Raw genomic sequence first — 12,413 nt, 5'->3', positions numbered from 1 at the left:
CTAAATTTTTTTAGATGTATAGAATATCTAACCTGAAGACCATTAATACGTGGAAAAAAAACAAATTAAAACTAAAAATGATAAATTTTGGGGGAAAAGCTTTAACCGTTAGATTATGTTCTTTTAGGAGGGAACACCTTTACATCCATTTTAATGATGGATGTTTGATAACTTGGGGGATGTAAATGTTGAAATGCTTCCTCGGACTCATATACTAATTTCCATGTAATTTTTTTTTTAAAAGACATGACCAAAAAGAAATAAAAAATAAAAATAAAAATAAAAATGAAAATAGAAGTCCTTATATCATGTGACTATTGTTTTACTTTTTTGTGCTCATCTTATGCAGCCAAATGCTTAAGAAATATGGGGAGCTTTCTATGGGCAATTCTGAAAACCAGCCAAGCCCATTTTAAATCGGGCAATTACATCACCGTTGTTTTGCCTTTGATAAAGATGGTGTTCCTTTTAAAGGGCCATAAATTACAGGGAAAGCTCTGAGTGGATACTTTGCAATCTCTCTTACTCATCCCTTCACACTTTCCCCCAACTCCCCACTCCTCTCTACCTTCCTTGTACTGTAAACCAGTTCTCTCTACCACAAATTCTGTCTCTCTGTCTCTCTCTCTTCCTTGCACTGCAAACCTTCTCTCTGATCCAAATTCTTTCCGACTTTCCACCTCATACCAGTTATCCTCCTCTTCCTTCAGTAGCAAACCTCTTCCTCTCTCTAACTCATATAACACCTCAACCCCCCATTCTCATACTCAACAGTTGTCACCCATTTTCAGGCCTAACTGTTATCATCAATAGCCATTACTCTCTTTCCTCCACACTTCTCTCTCTACTTCACCAGTCCTTAACACCAATACCCACTAGCCCCCTTCCTCTTCGTCTTCTCCCTCCTCTTAGTTTTAAGGAGAAAATGGCGGATTGGGGTCCTGTTTTTGTGGCTGTAGTTCTCTTTATATTCCTTACACCGGGTTTGCTATTTCAGGTTCCGGGTCGGGGACGCTTCATTGAGTTTGGGAACTTTCATACAAGTGGGGTCTCCATTTTGGTGCACTCGTTGCTGTATTTCGCTCTCATTGCTATTTTCTTGTTAGCAGTTAGAGTCCACATGTATATTGGTTTTTAGGTGCTGGGTTTTGCTACATTTAGCTGGAATATCAGTGGGGGTTTTTTATTGTTTTAAGCTGTTTTAATTCCCCAGTTTTTCATTCTTTTTGTTAACAATGTGTTTGTGGCATGGTGGGGTGATTTTTTTTTAATTTTTTTTCTGGTTTTTTTTTGGGGAATGGGGTTGTTTATGTGCTAAATTTGGATGTTAAGGTGTATTCCAACAGTAATAATGAAATGACATGAGTTATATGTGGCCAAATGGTTCTCTCTGTTTTTCCAATTTGATAGATCACATTGGTTTGTTTTCTTGATTCAGGTGCTGGGCTGTTCTAGCATTTCATGGAAATAGCTATCTTCTTGTGAGTTTTCAAATGCAAAATTATTGCTTTTTCTCCCTCATTGAGCATGTCTCTTTGCTGATTCTATATGCTGTTTTGAGATCATGAAGGGGGACAATGTTGTGATTCTATGCTTTTAGGTTTTAGCGATAACAAATTGATAAAACCCAAATTGGTCACCTATAAGAATGTTTTAATTTCATCTCCCATTGATATGTGGTTAAAATTTTGAGCATGGCAATTAATTTCATCTCCCATTCATATGTGGTTACATATTTGAGCATGGCGATTCAGATTGCCATTTGGGTTTTGTGTACAAAGATTAACCCTAATGGATTTAGAGTTTAGGTGTTGCATGAAGGCTTCTTAGTATTTATGTTGAAGGAAACAGCTGACTGGTGTTTCTTAAGTATTGTGATTCCTTTTTTACTTGAGATCTCTCTAAGGAGATGGGAAGCTCTAACATGCCATCTATTTATTAATGTTATCAATAGATATTATTAAAAAATTTAACTGAGTAATGATGGAACCTGGTGATCATGCATATCTGGGGATGGAGAAAACCAAGTTTGAATATGAATCACTTAAGTGTTGTCATACTTGGGCCCTAGAAAATAATATGGCTTCTGGGCCCAGTGTTCCTACACTTTCTCGCATGACTGATCCCTTCAAGGGAATGATCGATGACCTACTTTTGGAATTGAACTGTACTGTCACTGGAGAAAGTTGTACCCCAATATCAGTTACCAATTGAAACAAAACGGTTCTTTCCCAATATCGCCACACACGAGAATATTCCGCTCTATTATAGTTTGCTGCCTTTGGTTCCATCAATCTACGTCTAAGTTATTGAGAGAGTTTTGTCCATTGCTGTAATTTACTGTATGGTTCAATGGTGCATGTTAATGCAGGTTGTCACCTGATGAGACTTTGTGGTTCAAAGAATTGTGAATCAACACCCAGCTTACGCTTAATTTGCATTATTATATTAGCTGGCTAAGTAGGTCTAATATAGGGGTTGTGTCAATATAAACATGTAGTGATAGTAGCTTTGTGGCTACTAGGGACACAAACTCAGGTGCATAGGCAGAATTCAACACTATGAAGTTTGCAATGTTGCTCAGCGTGTAAGATAACTCATTGGTTGTGTGGTGGGACTTGGGAGTTCTTGGTTACCATACTTACCAAGGATGAAAGTTGATGAAGTCGTAGCTTTCCTTTAGTCTAGTGATTTGAAGCAACACTTTGGGAGGGAGCCCAACCTTCTCAAGCGATCTTGATAAGCAAACCTTTACTGTAGGGATTAACTGCCCATAGGAGCACATCCCAAAGTTGTTCAAATGGTTTCTTGTCTTCCTTTCGAGTGTTGTTGGTTTTCCAATTTCATTAGTTTTCTTTGCCCTTGTAGATTCTGGACATCAACTTTTTTTGCTCTTTTTCTTTGAAATCTATTTACAGGCCTTCATATTAGCCCTGTCGTTCTACTAATTCACATATTTGTTATTGAATCAATTCATTACATGGTTTATCCAATCACTTTGACTTATTCAATTGAGTTGCATCATTATAACTTGTATCATTGGATTAATGTCCATGCAATAATCATCTAAATGCAATGGAGTTATTACAAAGTCTATATTCATCATAGCCATCTTGATCTTCTTAATCCATGCAATAATTATCTAAATGCAATGGAGTTCTTACAAAGTCTCTATTCATCATAGCCATATTGATCTTCCTCTATAATGTATCTAATATGGTCCCCTCAGTAGGATATTGATTGTTATTGATGATTTCTTTATTGTTATTGGGCAATATAAAATATTCAAATTTTGGTGTCTCTACCATGAGTAGAACTGTATCCCTAAAAAGCAAATACCTTTACTTCTGACAAATGGGCCATTCTCATGATCATAAATCTCTATCCTTTAGGTCCTCAGTGTATCCCACAAATAAAATAAAACTTGTTTTCACTTGGAATTTGGGGTCCTGTTTGTGCAGATCGGTTACTTTGAGTAACTCTCGCCTTGCTAATAATTCATCTACATGCCAAAATATTGGGAATTTGGTCCTTTTCTGCTGTTTAAGAGCAGCCTACTTTTGTCAGCGCCTTTACCATAAAAACCTCAGCTACTAACACTAACTTTAAAAGTCAATTCCTTGAAAATCTCTTTTCTATTTAGTGAGAAATTATGCTCTATGAAATTCAGGAAATGTGAGAGCACTCCCTTAGACACAGCATGACATGGTATTTCTGACCTTTATGTAGGGCTTCAAACTATTCAAACCTCATTATATGTTTTATTAATAGAAAAGCACCTAATTTTTGAGAGACATTGTAGTAGTAGAGTACTTCCCAATGAAACTCAATGTAGCATGTCTCATCAATTTACCATCCATATATGTTGCCTTTCAATGACACCATGTTGTGAGGAATATGTGGCGTGGATGAATATTCCCTTTTTAATAACAATAAGACTTGAATAGTGAATTCATTTTCTCCTCCACCGATTCTACCGGTATTGGATATCACTACCTCATTTTGCTTTTGTTTCATAATATGCTAGTAGTGGTCCTGGTTTTTTGTTTGGAGACCACATATAAGATGATTGAATACGTTTCATTAAAATTCTTATTTTGCAGTTATGTTGCCTCTGAATTGGCCTACTAGTTAGCTATATAGTCACTTGAGTAAATATTTTTTGAAAACTGCATATTCAATGGTCATTTGGTTAACTATTCTCTGTTTGGTTTCTTTGGGGCATTGAGATTGTTTTTACAGTTATTAGCACGATTGCAATGACTTCTTTTTTGTGTCAAGCATTGGTTTTACTTATTTCAATCCTCTTTCTTTACCCTTGCACTTCTATCTGGTTATTCAAATACTTCTGTTTTTTCTAGTCATGCTTTCATATGGTACTTTGGATTTACTCGATGGCTTTATTTCCTATTATAAATGGCTCTTAAATTTTTCAAGTGAGTTGCACACATTGGTTTTCATAATGCAATAAACATAGGTTCCCTTGACAGAAAGTTTCCCATCATAAATACTCCTCGCATAGGCTCTGCAACAACAAATCCACCGAATGTTAGGGCTTAAGCCATTGAAAACATGTGGTTTGGTGTTATGTCAATCCCCTTGAACCACTTACATCTCTAGAAGGAAAGTGTACAGTACATCCAATGGCTACTCAAGAACATATTCCATGGGGTGGTCCTCGTCCAATGACATGATGAATGGTTGTAACGAGGGAATGGAACCCCCTAGAACAGGATATGATCACAATGGTGGGTCCTACCTCTTCATCACCACTCATAATTTCATCAAATGTGGATGACCCCAATGGAGTATAGTTTTCTATTGCTCATTGGATTATATTATACATCCCTTTTCTAAAACATCTAGTGCCTCCATAGAGTCTCAATATTTTGACCCAAAGTGTCTTGCATCTTTTGTGCAGTTCTAACTCTCAAACTTCACTAGTAGTTTATCCATCGGGGCAAATAGCATGCAAATCTTGAAATGGGTATTGATTAGCGAATTTATCCTATTCTGCATTTTGCATTTTTTTTTTCGAAAAGATTTTTTTTTTCGAAAAGATTTTTTTTGGTTCCAATGCCGGGATATGAAACATTTCGCATTTTTCTTTTCACTGTCTATAAGTACTATATATTTTGAGACAATTTGTCCAAAAAATATATTGAAAAAGTGAATGCACAAAGACAAAATTATTCAAAACTAAAAGAACAAATACATTTACAGTCTTCCATCCTTTCTTGACAAGAAACAGATGCTATGGGGATTTGGAATAAAAATTAGGATCAACAGTGCTATCACTTGAAAAAAACCTGAATATTTGGTTTCTTAGATTTGTTTTTGTCACTCGCTAGGTGAGTTACAGCATAGTGGAGACACAAAATCAATACAAGAATCATGTAGAGACTACATATCTCACAAAGGTAGACTACACTTCTCTATGGATTTTTCTTCTCTTCACGCGTGCATACTTCTTTTCAAAAGTCAAGAGAATGATGCTCGCAACTTCAGGCCAGTATTATCAAAACAAAAAATTCATATCATCATCATCGTCATCATCATAGCTTTTTTCTCAATTAATTGGGGTCGGCTACACAAATCATGTTCCGCTATTCTGCTCTATTAAAGGCCATACCCTCAGTGAGGCCATAAGTCCCCATATCTTTTCGGACTACTTCCAACCACATCTTTTTGGGTCTACCTCTTGCCCTTTTCAGTCCTTCTACTTGAACTAACTCACACCTCCTAATAGGTATTGTACTTAGTCGGTGCCACAAATGGCCAGCCTACTTAAGTCTACTATCTCTCATCTTATCGCCTTATTGTATGGTAAAGATTCATCATAAGTTTTAGCAAAATTTTATGTTGGCTGCCTAGCCAACACAACCCAACCCCTTTACCAGGGCATGGGACGGGTTAAAGGAAAGTTTAAAGTCATCACCCTTCTTAGATCAAAACAAAAAATTCGTATCTATAACACGATTCCTTGAACCTTGATGTAGAAGCCCAAGAGTGCAATACACACAAATACCTATACAAAAACAAAACAAACAACAATAAACATACCTATGAACAAAACAAACAACAATAAACAGACAACGAGTTCAGTCGTTAACGTAACGAGTCTAATCACCAAATACACCGGGTCTCTTGGATCATTGGCGCATGCAAAGTCCATTCTCAAACTCTCACAAAACTTCTCAAGCACCTCACCGGATCGTGAAAGATCAGGAGGAAGATTCCATTCTTGTCTTAAAAAAAAATAAAAAAATAAAAAGCCAGATTCCACACTTCTCTCTCAGGATATCTCTTTGTCATATGTGGTGTTCTCTTCCTTGTGCACATGTATCTTCCGAAAGATCTTCTGTCATCTGTGAACCTCTTGGGGAGTTCGTAACTTTTTTCGTACATGCAAGAACCAATGAGATTTTTTACCTCAGGTCTTATGTTCATATGGAATGTCTTTTTCTATGGTGAATTTGTTTCTCTATCTCTAACTTACAGTAGCCTATAGGGACCTTTCTCTCTAATTCTTGTGTGCATGGCCCTATGAGAAGATCCTTTTTTTCTTCTTCTCTTTGACTAAGATATCATAGAGACCACCTCCCCAAATTGTGGACGTGCCAGAATTCTTTCTTTCTTTTTCTTCCCACACTAAACAACCCCACCACATGCTTTTAAGTGTATTGTCATTTTACTATTGGTATCATTTTTTCATTTTACTCTTAAGGGTAGTCTGGTCTTTGTGTATCTCTTTGCAGTATATTCATATATCTATATGTGTGTGAGTGAATAGGAAATATATACAGTTTGCATTCAATTAAGTCTTCTAGTTCTCTATCTTGGGTTTCTGACTTTCTCATCGTATTAGAGCACAGGTTGAGCACTCTCAAGCTGTAATTCTCAGGCCCAATCTGTCAATACAATCCCTCTCTCTCTCTCTCTTTCCAACTATCCTATTTTCCACATCTTTGGAGAGAGAACTTTGCTAATGTTCTCCAACTAACTGAATGTTCAGTTTACAAAGGGACTCAAATTAAGTGATTAAGTGTTTGATGTAGTTCAAGATTATATGTGACCATCTCTCAGCAATTGGCAGCCTAATAAGTGAACAAGATATGATTCAAAGGTCTAGACTTATAATTTAAATCTAAAATGTGACTAAACATCCATCTCCATCATTTTCTTTGATTCTCTCTTCTTATATATGAAGCTTGGTTTTGTTTCTCCATTGCTGGTTGAGATCAATCTTCAATCTCTTTTTAGTACGTCAGCATGGCATAGAAAATGGCTATCATCAAGGTCATGGATTATGGGGTCCTCGATTACAGGGGTCAGCATGGTATCCTCGGAGCCAATCCATCTTAATGTCAAGCTATACAACAACATCAAAGAGCGGGCATACAATCTCATATAACATGCCAATGTTGGGGACAACATGGTCACATAATGTTTGCACATCAAAGGTGTTTCATCTCACCACAATGCACTAGTCTGTTATTTTAGTAACTTATCAATCACGACACCACCCGATCGATCATAAGATTATAAAAATTGTTGTAACTGTTTACATGATGGAAGTCAACCGGAGGTATGGTTCTTTCCTATGGTTCTTTCATGATTTTCGCCAGGCATGGCAACACCCTACTTATAACCCATATTGGAAGTGCTTCAATTTTCTCTACTTTTGGTTCTTTAAATATCTTAATGATTTACTTGTCCCCAAATTAAAGAAGTAATTTATATTTGTATCTCAATTAACTAATAGCTTTAAGCGCTCGTTTGAGTTCACTTCTTGTGGTTATGTCATTGAGGACCAACAAAGCAAGAAGGTGAATGCTTGGGGGCTGCTAAGTGAAGGCTTATATGCACTCCAAAATGTTCAACTCTATGGTCTTCTTGTGTTTATTTCTAAAGCTAAAAGAGGATCTTCCACTTTGTGGCATGCATGTTTTAGGTCATCCTAGTTTCTCTACTATTTGTCATCTATGGAGAGAGTTGGCTCTTCGAAATTTTGTAATTTACCTTATGGTTCCTTGTGTTTATATTGCCAACTAAGCAAATATTTGAGTTTCTATTGAACCTATTGGCAGGAAGTCCAATGCTTTTGTTGATCTAATTCCTACTGATACTTGTGATCCAGCACTATTTAGTTCGTTATTAGGTTCTTATCGTCTATTTAATATTCGTGGATGGCTACACCTGATGTACTTGGATATATTTTTCTAAATAACAGTTTGATGTCTTTAATGGTTTTCATAATTTTCATACCTACTTTGAACTCTAATTTTCTTGTAAGCTTTAAACCTTTTGATTTGATGGTGGTGGTGAGTTTATTTATCATGTTTTTTATAATATTTAAGGGTGTGGTTTGTACAAGGCTGAGGCCCTAAACAATCAAAGTAAGGTGCATCCTTAGATTTAGAAATGTATTATTTTAGTATCATAAATCTTTTTGATGGCCTAAAACTTTATTTTCATCTCTAATTGTAAAATTTAAATATTAAAAAATAATGTAGATTGAGCAGATCTATAAACACTTGAAAATCTTGAAAATTGTCTAGATTATACATTACAAGATGCACTTTATCTAAGATTTAGAATATTGTTTTTTCTCATATCTATACAGCTTGAGGATCGAATCGAGAGGTTTCAGCAGCGAAACAACCTCTTGCAATGAATTTTTGAGGTGCACCTTAATTTGATTGTTTAGGGCCTCACTGATATATAAACTTTTTGTGTATGTAAGTTAACATAGAATTCATCATTTACACTCTTATCCATATTTCAGCATAAAATAATGTTGTTGAACGCGAGCACTATCACAGTATTGAAAATATTTTATCACTGACGCATGCAAATGCCCACCATACTTCCTTACCCCGCTTTCTCTTTCTTTTGAGGGGCGACACATCATCTGTCCAACTTGAAATAGAAGATTCTTGGGGCTATGATGTGGATTCCATGTCCAGCTAGACCCCATGTCAAACACCACGTGGACGTGGAGCCTATCATCAATTGGGCCCACGTGATCCATGAGGGCCACATGCATGCCATCTAATTGGCTTGGGTATGTCCATAGCGACCCAAATTCACATTTTATGATATTCTCCTGCATTTTCAAAAAATAAATTATTAAAATCTAAATTAGTACCCAAAAGGATATCCCCAAAAAGATAAAAATATAATATGAAAAAGATATTCGAGTTCACAATTAATTGGTACAAGAAGGAGCAACATATTATGGATCTGGTGGATCAACTTTCAGCCGGCTGGTTGAAAACTGAGGTCTTGTTGGCTGCATCTGGTGGATCAACTTTTAGTTTCTTTTTGTCATGTCTATCGCGAGGCGAATTTCTTACTAAATGAGACCCTCTTTGTCCGTTCTAGCTATTTCCTTTGATGTAATTTCTTTTGAGTAGATTTTATAAATAATGTAAGGAATATTTGTCAAAAAAAAAAAAACAGATATTTGTGTTAGAGAAAAGAGTGGATAACGTAAGAAGGAGAATTACAAGAGTACAAAGACACTTTGTAGATTGAGAGAGAAATGAAGGTCGCAATGGGATAGCCCAAGGCCCTTGGCCTGGCTCAACTTGGTTTGGACCAAGACAAAATGGCCTTAGCCTTGTCCCAAAACAAGCCCAGGCTTTTGGATAGATGGCTTGGCCCAACCCTATTAGTGATTTGGGTTAGATCAGGCCTGGCTGAGCCAATTAAGAATTAATTCGTTTTCGAAATAAATAGAAAAGCCAAAGTGCCATACCCCTAAGCTTGGCCACAGGGCCAAGATTCTACCCTAGGCACAAGTTGTTCTGCAGTCGTCTTTTTTTTTTTACAAGATGTTCAAGCAAAGACACAATATTACATAAATGAAGTAACCAACCGAGAGGGAGTATAGACTCATCTTTTGGAAAGAACATCAGTATCTTCATTTATCTCTCTATAACAATGTTGGACCGTTGACATAGAGGTTGACAAAATATCTCAAATTTGATAAAAATAATCCTTAATCTCCAAGGAATATGAGCCTTTCTCTTACTCCAGGTAATGACATTTGCCAAGTCTCTTTTGATAATCCTGTCCCTTTCCAAAGTGCAAAGCAATTTCAAACATTCTAATAAACCTCATGCTTTCGTCTCCTTTGCTGTTGTGATACCACAAGGACCCGAGTAAGAAAATATAATGTGACCCAAATTATATTTGATAAGTCCACCATAGCCAGCTGACCCTGGATTGTCAAGTAAACTTCCATCAAAATTAAGTTTGAAGGAATTCACTGGTAGTGGTATCAAAATAACCTTGCTACGAGTGTTGGTAGTAACACCCATAGTCGCTATTTGCTAAGGGATTGCTAATGATAAGATTTTTAGGAGTAAATCCACTATCTTTATGTGCAAGGAACTAATCAGTTGCAACTGCCAAAATATTCGATTTTAATGTAGATAGATCTGTACTTATACTATCAAATATTCTTCTATTTCTTTCCTTACACACATTCCAAATAAGGCTAACCCAAATAGATATCCAAAGAATAGTTCTCATCTTTGAAATATCATGTGTGATTCATTGGTCAAGAAGAACTTTGACATTTTGGGACAAAGGTAATGACAGATTGAGGCGCTACCGAGCTCAATCCCAAAGATATGTAACAAAAGGGCATGAAAGGGAAAAATGTTATGAAATTTCATCACTGTCTTTACATAGGATACACACATTTGTGATAATAAACCCCATCTTTATCAAGTTGTCAACAGTTGCTAATTTATCTTGACACATGATCTATAAGAATAGTTGTACTATTTGTAAACTAAACTAGTTGTTTGGCCTTTTTGGCAATTTGGTGCTTATTTTATGGTGGTATACCACTAATGGGGCAAGTTGTAATTCGAGAGTGGCAAATTTCGAGAAAGGCCTAAATTATAATATGAGTGTAATATCAAATAGCCCTCATCACCAAAAAAACCAAATAGCAATTTCAAATTATAATTGAGAAAACTACAGTTTGAAATTTAATGGCATTTTCATATTTGAAAACCTAAAGTTGCATGTATATGCGCCTATATTCTAAGTCTATTAATTTTAGGAAAAATATCTCCATATTCCTTACTTTTAGGTTTCATATCATGATAAATCCAAGGTTTAAAAAGATATTTTCTAACCCCCTGACCATTTTAAACATATTTTTTAACCTAAACAAATATGAGAAAGACATGCTCTTTCTAAACTCAATCATTTATCTCTCTTCACTTATATACCCCAAACCTCTCTCTTTCTATGTCTCTCACTCACTCTCTCCTACCATATTTTTCCAAACACCTCTCTCTCTATCTCTCTCTCCTAATAACCTCTCACTTTTCTCTCTCTAGAAGTTTGGGAGGACGACTTTTAAAAAAAACATGTCTTTTTAGCTTTGTTTGGCCTAAAAAAAGTGGTTTAAAATAACTCAGAGGATTAGAAGAAATAAGATCTACAATTTTTATGCTCCAAGATATCTTTTAAAACATTAAATCTATTGTGAAATGAAACTTAAAAATAAGGGGTATAGAGATATTTTCCCTTAATTTTATAGAATATGTAGATGGGTTGAAACCCCTATCAAAAGCATTGAAGGGGTCAAATGATCCTGACTAACAAATTTTGGCCTAAAAAAAGAGGTTTAAAATAAGGGGGTTAGAAGAAATAAAATCTACAATTTTTATGCCCTAAGATATCTTTTAAAACATTAAATCTATTGTGAAGTGAAACTTAAAAAATAAGAGGTATAGAGATATTTTCTATTAATTTTATAGAAAATGCCCTAACAAAAGCATTGAAGGGGTCAAATGACCCTGACTAACAAATTTGAGGGGTCATTTTTTTTTTCACTTAGTTAGGTACCTCCTAAAAAAGAATTAAAAAAAAAAAAAACAAAATTGCCCTTGTTCAAATTTGAGAATGAAAAATACTCAACGACGATTTCAGTAATTTGAACCCCTAAGAGGCTACAATCCAATGATAAACATACATTTGCTTGTTTAATGTTACAAATAAAGAATATAATATTCAGGATTAGTAATAAGGAAGTGGGGGTATTTTTATTATTTGACACCTAAATGCCTTACATGTATCAAGAAAAATACCTCTAGTTATTCTAGAGTAATATTTTCCTTATTTGTAAACCTAAACAAGATATTTTTGTTTGATTGAGCGTAGTTGAGGGGTAAAATTAGTAAAATGATTGTTCCTCCTTTTTAATCCTTAACAATGGTAATTTGAGAATTTTTTAATTTTTTTTTAAAAGATTCTAAAATGAAGAAAAAGAATAAGTTATTAATCATTTGGGTACCTCTAAGTCAATTACACGAAAATAGATTGCAAAGAAATATGAAATTTATACTGTTTCGTAACACTTTAATAGAAAATATGAGATTTAT

The 12,413-nt window shown here is 35.3% G+C and overlaps 1 protein-coding gene and 1 long non-coding RNA gene across 2 annotated transcripts; both read left to right on the top strand.

Annotated features, from left to right (window-relative positions):
* Window positions 1-478: 478 nt before the first annotated feature.
* Window positions 479-1,381, top strand: LOC105420954 (uncharacterized). The gene has a single exon (XM_011626555.3). The coding sequence runs from the start codon at window positions 926-928 to the stop codon at window positions 1,136-1,138; it is 213 nt and encodes a 70-aa protein (XP_011624857.1). The 5' UTR covers window positions 479-925; the 3' UTR covers window positions 1,139-1,381.
* Window positions 1,382-1,415: 34 nt separating this feature from the next.
* Window positions 1,416-8,852, top strand: LOC148781550 (uncharacterized). The gene is made up of 2 exons (XR_016057677.1): window positions 1,416-1,481; window positions 8,627-8,852. It is a non-coding gene; the product is annotated as an uncharacterized LOC148781550 (long non-coding RNA).
* The last annotated feature ends 3,561 nt before the right edge of the window (window positions 8,853-12,413 follow it).

The sequence above is a fragment of the Amborella trichopoda genome, chromosome 6 (assembly GCF_054954075.1).
Source record: "Amborella trichopoda isolate Santa Cruz 75 chromosome 6, AtrichopodaSantaCruz75HAP2 v2.0, whole genome shotgun sequence".
In the NCBI taxonomy this organism is placed as follows: Eukaryota; Viridiplantae; Streptophyta; class Magnoliopsida; order Amborellales; family Amborellaceae; genus Amborella; species Amborella trichopoda.
This window is presented reverse-complemented; position numbering and strand designations above follow the sequence as displayed.